General features: G+C 39.0%; 1 protein-coding gene across 1 annotated transcript in view; it reads left to right on the forward strand.

Moving 5' to 3' along the window:
• The window catches only part of bcap29 (B cell receptor associated protein 29), a 375,732-nt gene extending 374,006 nt beyond the window's left edge, over positions 1–1,726 (forward strand). Inside the window, exon 8 of the mRNA XM_037677466.1 lies at positions 1,589–1,726. Coding sequence (XP_037533394.1) covers positions 1,589–1,624 — 36 coding nt within the window. The 3' untranslated portion in view covers positions 1,625–1,726. The remainder of the gene's footprint in view (positions 1–1,588) is intronic.
• Positions 1,727–8,724: the final 6,998 nt, after the last annotated feature.

Consider the following 8,724-nt stretch of genomic DNA (forward strand, 5'->3'; position numbering starts at 1 on the left):
CAGAGTCGGGTGAACAGAGTCGGGTGAACAGAGTCGGGTGAACAGAGAATTGAATCATTTCTGCAGGAACAGAGGAAGATGAAAGACCAGCAAGTTTCAGGGTCAGCTGATCATCTTGTTACAAGTTTTGGAAGTTATAGCTCATTTAAAGGCAACATATATTTTGTTTGTTACATTTATGCTCAACAGATCTTAAACTTCATTTTATTTATTTTGGGAAACTTCACCTGCACTTTAGTTTTTGTGGTGGATTTATTGATCTATTTGTGCACACTTTTTTTCAATCTAAATAACAGAAGGATCTTTTTTATTTTTATACTTGGAGATTGAATATTTTACTAAATAAAGTAATTTCAGTAACATTACCCCTTGTTTTTTATTTTATGTAATACTGCAAAACAACATGTTAAGTTAATTTTGTCTAACTATGATTTCAGTTTTTTTTTATATATGTATCGCAAAATTTATTATCGTCAGAATGCTCTGAAATATCTCGATATTATATTTGAGCCATATCGCCCACCCCTAGTCCACTCGCACCTGATCTTCCTTCCATTAATTGAAAACACCTGACTCTAATTTCCTCCATGTTGTCGAAGCTCCAAAATTCAGTTGGAAACCCGTGCTTCTTGTGTAAAAGTTGATTTTCTTCGCAAAAAAGTTTAAAACTTGTTTACTGATGTTTTTTTTTTTTTTTTTTTATTAAAAGCTTTGTGTAACAAATGCTATGCTAAAGAGCTCAAACCATACCAAGCGTCCGCCATTTTGAGAACCGAAAAACAATTGCCATTTATTGTCAAATTTCAAACTAATTGCCATTTATTGTCAAATTTCAAACAATATTATCGTTTGTCGAATTTCAAGCGATATCGTTTGTCGAATTTCAAGCGATATCGTTTGTCGAATTTCAAGCGATATCGTTTGTCGAATTTCAAGCGATATTATCATTTATTACAATAATTTCTGAGATGATTAATTGCCCAGCAAAATGTGTTATCGTGACAGGCCTAGTTTCAGTCTCATCACGTTGCACGGTCAATCTGACAGAAATGCTCTAATAATGTTGCAGGAAGTGGTCCAGGCTTCTGTCGAAGTGCTACAGCTAGTTGCTGCTTTTCCTGTTTAGGCTGGCAAATAGCCAAAATATTCAGTGTAAATAAGTGAAATGTGAATGTAAAGGTTTATAAAAGAGCGTTCGCATGAAGCACTATGATTACACTGACGTTTTATGGCAGTAGTCTGCTCTGGTTTTGGACCTGCACAGATTGGTTGTTGGCTCATCCATCCAATTAGAATTCAACTTTTTTCCTCCAAACTGAATTTGTTCAAACGGCTATCTACAACAAATAACATTTTTGATAATAACATTTCCACATAACCCCCTACTTAAACATTTATTTTAGATTTCCAGTCGAGGTCAATCCTGAAGTTCGGTGTTTGACATTTAATTTAAAAAGAAACACTCATAAGCAGATGACCTTTCATTTTATGTACCAGCTTTGGTTTTTGTTTTGTAATACGATTGTGTAGCCTTACATAATATTTTGAAACCGACTGAAGTTTTGTACCTGGTTACTTGTCCTTTCAGAATCGTGAGGATGGTGGAAACAAAAAGGATGACTAGTGACAACGGATGGGTTGACTTCGCCAAATCAAAGAGAGCCATGCAGCACGCTCCTTCATTTCACATCAAACCATGGGTCGTGCTTTAGATTACTCCACTAGGATTGGATCCTCTGAGGAGCAGAGGTTTAAAAGTGATGGTTTCAAATCAGGTGAATGTTTTTATTTGTATTTAACTCTTGATGATTTTCTGCTTTCCACCTTCTTCCATTTGTTTGAACCATCTAGACCGTTCACAAAGCAGAATTTGCTGAGGGCTCAACCGTTTGTCTCTGCAGTAAACTGCTGTAAATGTGTGTTTGTGGTCAAAGTTTGCTTTAATGCCACTGGAGGACGCTGCAGCCACGCTGTTCCTGAGCTGCTTGTAAATTCAGCGTGCATGTGCAGCAGCGAGGAGACAGTTTGCACGTAGACGAAGCTTCACGTTTTTAATGTGGTGCAGCCAGAGCTCCTCACGCTTCTAATTGACATCCAACGTACAGTATGAGCTCTTTGTTCAGGTGGAACCACATATGAAACTGTATCTGTAAGGATAAACGTTTTCTTTTAACCACATGGGATCCTGTTTTAGCTTTTATTATCAGGAAAAAAAAATGTATTACCATCGTTCATATCAGTGGTTCTCAACCCTGGTCCCCGAGGACCATCCTGCATGTTTTAGTTGTTCCTCTGCTCCAACACACCTGATCTGAGTGAATGGTTGATTTTAATTGGCTCTACAGAGCTCGAGTAGTTAAATCACTGAATCAGGTGCGTTGGAGCAAGGAAACGACTAAAACATGCAGGATGGTGTTCCTCAAGGAGCAGGTTTGGGAACCCCTAGTTTATAGTGTTAATTGTTTTAATTTTTCAAGGACCCATAGAATGTTTGTTTTTATATTTGATGCCCGTCAAACACGTTTGACTTTTCTGTGCGTTGCAACCAGGAATGTATCATTTTTGTAATTTTGTTAGCTTGGCGGCTCACGACACTGTTGTGGGAAATCACGTGTTTTTTTTTTTTGTTAATTGGCCGTTTTGGTTTTAGTGAAGTGTTTAATTTAGACGTTTACATTTTTTGTTCAGATATTGTTTGTTCAGGTTGTGTTCACTTGTGTTGTACAGAGACCAGATTGAAGTGCCTTTTATAGCCGATTGTAGGATATTTTCTTTAATAAAGAACAGTTTGATGATTTTCTTTTTTCTTCTAGATCTCTCCCCCACCAAATACTTTCCAGAACTCAAATAAATGACGCACAAAAAATAGAATATGAAACGTTTTATTGTTTTACAATGACATTTCAAATTTTACAAAAATAATCAGAAATATCTGTACAATCTTGTTTATTTAAATGCAAGTGAATGCCTTTTTGAGATTTCCTTCCTGTATTCTGCTCTGTGCCTGAACACAAACCTTGACTTCAACAAACAGAAAATATACAGTCTACACACACTTTAAAATAACTAAATACTTGTGGGGTGGGGGGGTATTCATGTTGTTTATAGATGATAAATGTGGAGACCTCATGGAAAACATTAAGTGGCTGAAACGGTGAGTTGTTTTTTTTTTATTCAAGCCAAAGATCGTCTAAAGACTGCACCTGGGTGTGTTGGGTTTGGTACGGTTTTTAAAAACAGAAGTTAACATCAGAGTAACATCTGATTTGGCAGTTCTACGAAATGAAGATGTAACAAAAACTATATAAAATGTGGAACATTTTAAGTTTCTCTTCTTTTCTCTCCGAGCTGTGCAGAAGTGAAGGCCCCTGCTAAAGACTTGCCATAAAATACACATTTGTACGTACGACAGAGCTTTAGGGCCACGCTAAGAAAAAAAAACAAAACATTACGAACAAAGTTGTACGACATGTTGCAAGAATAAAGTTGTACAACAATAATGTAATTTACGATAACGTCCTATTATTACCAGAATAAAGTCATAATATCAGAACTCGGACATGAAAAAAGTTAAAACTGCGGTAAAATGATGAATGTTGACGTCGGCAGTACAATAGCAGGGACCCGTTGCACTGTAACATATGAATTCTTATGATAAACTGAAGCTGTATGGCATTAATTAAATCAGTCATTTAATATGAATGGAGGCATATTTCACAAACCTTGACCCAAAAGTGATCGTGGACTACTTCATAAACACAGTGACTCGCACTGGAGGCTGTCCACAGCAGGTGTGAGCCGACCCAGGATGCATTACGACTTTATTCTCGTAATAAGACTTTTTTTTTTTTTTTCTCTTAATGCATTTTTTTTCCCTTTGAGTGGGGGGTGGGGGTATGCAACACCCCCTGCTGGATGCCAGTGAACAAGCATAGCTAACTTTTGTAAAAGTAATTGATTAAAAAAAGAAAAATTAGTGATGTTTCTTTAAATTTCAATATTTAGATATTTTTTATTATAGTATCTCTGCATAATTTTCACAGCTCAGTTCTGAAGATGCCATCTGACACATCATACATGTGCTCAGCTCAGCTTTTTCCAACTATTTAGAGGTTACAGCAAAATATTTCATATACTGTAAACACATGAAACTTTGCTCCCTCTCCGAGGAGGAACACAGACATAATAAAAAAAGTAAGAACTTCCATGACATGTCTTCTGTCACACAACGTGAGATTTGATGTTTTTCTACAATGACATGAAAACTGGAACCCATGCAGCCTAGTGGGGTTAAAATGTAAAACTAATGTGATCAGAGCACCTTTTGATGCTTCTACAAACTGAATGAGTCACATGACGCACAACACACACACACACACACCTCTTATACAGTCTCTGTCTGAACAGTTCTTTTCATATGAGACAGAACTGTCAGAGTTTAGTGTAACACGCACATGCTACGGTAATGATTTGGTCATTTATTTTTTATAAATCGGTTCATGTAAAATCTCTTTAGTGCATGGTGGAGTATCGTGCTTACTGCTTAGTTATGAGCTATTAAAAATAAAGGAATGGAAGATGTAAAAAAAAAAGTCAAAGTGAAAAATGTCAATGTGTTACACACAATCAAACATGAGTTGTTTATCCTGTTTTCAATCATTTCAGTTGTGATGTGATCCAATAGCACTAAAGCGCAGATAAACCACCTGAGCTGTCCTCAGCTGACGTAATAAAAACATGAAATTAAATTAAAAACATTCATGTCAAGTTAAATAGAATAGCGCTAAAATGAAATCGAACTAGAAGTGTTTTGTTTGACTTCTACATGAGGGAGAAAAAAATAATCTAATCAGAACGAGTGCGTCGTTCATAGCCCCCAACCTTCATCAGAAAACGAGTGATGTAATGTAAAGAGTTTGAGAACAATCAGGAGATGGTTTTGATTGTCAAATACTGTTTGTACAGACTGGACGTTTGTCTCTAGAAATTTGATTTAGCTTGAATTTACAAACGTAAATCAACACGCCAGGTCTTTCAAAGAGAGTTCCTATGGAAGGGTTATAAACAGTATCTTACCTGCTGTAGAACAAACTCCGTTTTGGGAAAGTGTAATTGTTTCTGACCAGATTGACAAGTGAGCAACTAGTCTGAGCGGGGCCAAAACCCAAAGAGGGTCGCTGTCATTTTAAATCCTCAAACGTTTTTTAATAACGATTCAAGCACTGTTTTAAAAACCTTCACATCGTTGTCAGTTTCAGATATCACAGTTATGTAAATATTATACCATTTTTACATTAAAGTGCTCCACTAGCTGCTGCCGTCGATCTTTTTCATTTGCAAATAAACATGGTTTTTTGTTTATGTTTTGGGTTTTTGTACGCTACTGTGCGACTCAGACTTGACATTAAAGGATAGTTGGTACCTTATCAACCATAGCGTAAGTAGAAAAAGGAAAAAGTCCACGAGTCTTTGGTAGCCACTCACAAATATGCTGGTGTGAAAGAACGCTACACAACACCAAAGTTCATCTCAATAATTCAGGTAAAACGAAATCAAACCGTGTTCAGTCAGGTCATCCGGACGGTTTCCTTTTTTGTTGAGACGTTTCGTCCTTCATACAAAGGACTTCATCAGTCCGAGGAGCCACAACAAACTCAGTCCCACAAGCAGCACTCACATAGTGGAACAACCAGTTCTCTGGGGATAAGATGGTTTCTGGAGCCCACCCTCTCCCCCGTCGACTCCTCTGAGGCAGCCGTGGTCCACTATGTGAGTGCTGCTTGTGGGACTGAGTTTGTTGTGGCTCCTCGGACTGATGAAGTCCTTTGGATGAAGGACGAAACGTCTCAACAAAAAACAGAAAATGTCCAGATGACCTGATTTAACTTTGTTGAATTTTCTACCTGGATTGTTGAACTTTGATGTTTTGAACCACTTTGGCCATGGCTGCCTCAGAGGAGTTGACGGGAGGAGAGGACAGGCCCCAGAAACCATCTTAGCGCCAGCAAACTGGTTGGCCCACTATGTGAGTGTGCTGTGGGACTGAGCTTGTTGTGGCTCCTTAGACTGATGAAGTCCTTTAGATGAAGGACGAAACGTCTCAACAAAAAAAGAAACCGTCCAGATGACCTGACTGAACTTTGTTGGAACACTCGTAACATTTCTACACTTTTGCATGATAGCGTTTTCGTTCGTACATCTTGGTCCATAAAGAAGACAAGCGGGGGTGGGGGGGGCGCAGACAGACCACCTCTGTTGTGTCTCTGTGCCGCCGAGCGAAGCAATAAAAAGCCGGGCTGGCCACCGTGAGGAAATGATAAATGGATCAAAAGATCCTTAGAGCTCAGTTATGCAGTGAACTGATGGTATTAGTTGTGACCGCAGCAAAGTGATTTGTTACAGAGAGTGTATTGTTGATGATACACAGAAACTTTTTAGTAAAAAAAAATAAAAAATTAGTTAACCACAAAGCGGATCGCTAAACTGAGTAATTCATTATAATAAATGAGACGAGGGAAATGTCCGACACACAGTGAATGCATCACGCTCTGTTTCAACCCAGCAGAGTTCTGCTCCGCGTCTCTCTTGGTTCGGCTCGAAGCTCACGTCTGAGCGGAACGTGACGGCTTCATCTGAAAGGCCAGAGGAAGCTTAAAGACACACTGGTCTGCGGCCATTTCACAGAATTGGTTTTTGAATAAGCCTTACGATTGATGTCATCTGATAAACTGTTGATTACTATTCGACACATCTTTTCAAAATGACCAAACTATCCCTTTAAAGGGTTATAAACTGACCTTCCCATGAACTACTTTAACGCTGATAGCTGTTTTACGATGACAGCAACCCATTTTAGGCTTATTGCCACTTGACTAGCCATTAGCTTGTCAGTCTGATTAGTTTCTTTTAATCATTTCTCCAAAACCAAGGTTGTTCAAAGAGCTACCTACAGCAGGTAAGATATTAGTTGTTCAAAGCTGTTCCATAAAACTCCACCTCAGAAGATCTGAACTATTAGCACTGAACATTTAGGTTTGTCTAACCATTCAAAAGTTTCCCTGCTCTTCCAGATCAATTTTACAGAAGAAAAATATGCAGATGTTCAAGTATTGACAAATATCACAGTTACAGTTTGATTGGTAGTACTTAGAGAGAAGAACGTATTGAACAGAAATGACTTCTGATTACAAAAATAAGCTTCATACGAGGATAAAAACCTGAGAGCAGACTACAGCGTTTCTGGGTTTTGGCACAGGTGACCCGGTTCACAAACAAAAACACACAAACAGCTGACCAGTGAAACAAACCGAACACGGGCATTTGTGTGGGAGCAGAACTTCACAAACTCTGACTTTTACCGTCCAAAACACTCAACATATACATAGTGTCACATTACAAACAGCCTTTATTGAAAAAACACGATTGGTATTTAACACCCGAACCTGGAAATACCTGTGAATTAAAACTTTAAACTTAAAGTGCTGTGTTTTCTTAGTAAAATCATCTGCAGAGAAATTTCACTGGAGGATCATTGGTTATTTTAAATAAATGACTGGTGCCTCTTGGTGAACAAGTTCTGCTTCAGATTACGCTGCTTGTTCTGTCAGTTGCTTCTTTCTACAAGCGAGCGAACGCGCACGCAAGGTCTGGCTGTGGTTTTTACACCAGACGTCCTTCCTGCTGCGACCTGCAGCCTCAGGATTATGGGACCACGGCAACGAGCTACCACAGACTACACTAAAATACTTTATTTCAAGTGACTATAAATACCTAAATCTACGCCCAGCAGAATACAACACAAACTGCTGTGCAATCAGACCAAACTTTGGGCTTTACATAAAATTTAAAAAAAAAGTTCAAATTCAGTTTAATAAGTTTCTGGGACTCACAGGCTAAAGGTTTTTACGTAGAATGGATTACTATTTAAATACTAATCACAATCGCTCCATTATCAGCAGGTCTGAGGTAACTGTTGAGTGAATGAGGCACATACTGTTTTCTATAGATCACGTCAGTAACTGCAGGTCTCTGGTACGTTGCATGTCTGAGCAAGCATTTAAAAGGATGATTCAGCTTTTTTACGGAAAGGGTATGAACGATGAATATTGAGGCATCCACGTGGACTATGATGTTTGCAGATGACGTGATCTGTGGTGGGAACAGGTGGAAGAGAGCTTGGAGAGGGGGAGGTATGCACTTGAAAGAAGAGGACTGAAAGTCAGCCGTAGTAAGACAGAGTACATGTGTGTGAATGAAGGAAGTGGAAGTGTCAGAATAGAAGATGTTGAGGTTCTCCTTAGGAGTGACAAGGATGGATCAGATTAGGAATGAGATCATCAGAGGTACAGCACAGGTTGAACAACTGGGAGATAAAGTTAGAGAGACCAGAATGAGATGGTTTGGACATGTCCAGAGGAGGGACAGTGGGTATATTGGTAGAAGGATGTTAGAAATGCAGCTGCCAGGATAAAGACAAAGAGGAGATCTATGGATGCAGTTAGAGAGGACATGGAGGTAGTTGGAGTGAGGACAGAGAGAGAAGGAGGATGACTCACTGTGGCGAATCCATCCATCCATTATCTTTACCCGCTTATTCCATTTTGGGTCACGGGGGTCGCTGGTGCCCATGTCCAGCAATCACTGTGCGAGGGGCGGGGTACACCCTGGACAGGTCGCAAGTCCATCACAGGAACACATAGAGACAAACGAGACAAACAACCATTC

The sequence above is a fragment of the Nematolebias whitei genome, chromosome 6, assembly GCF_014905685.2.
Source record: "Nematolebias whitei isolate Nwh7 chromosome 6, NemWhi1, whole genome shotgun sequence".
Taxonomy (NCBI): domain Eukaryota; kingdom Metazoa; phylum Chordata; class Actinopteri; order Cyprinodontiformes; family Rivulidae; genus Nematolebias; species Nematolebias whitei.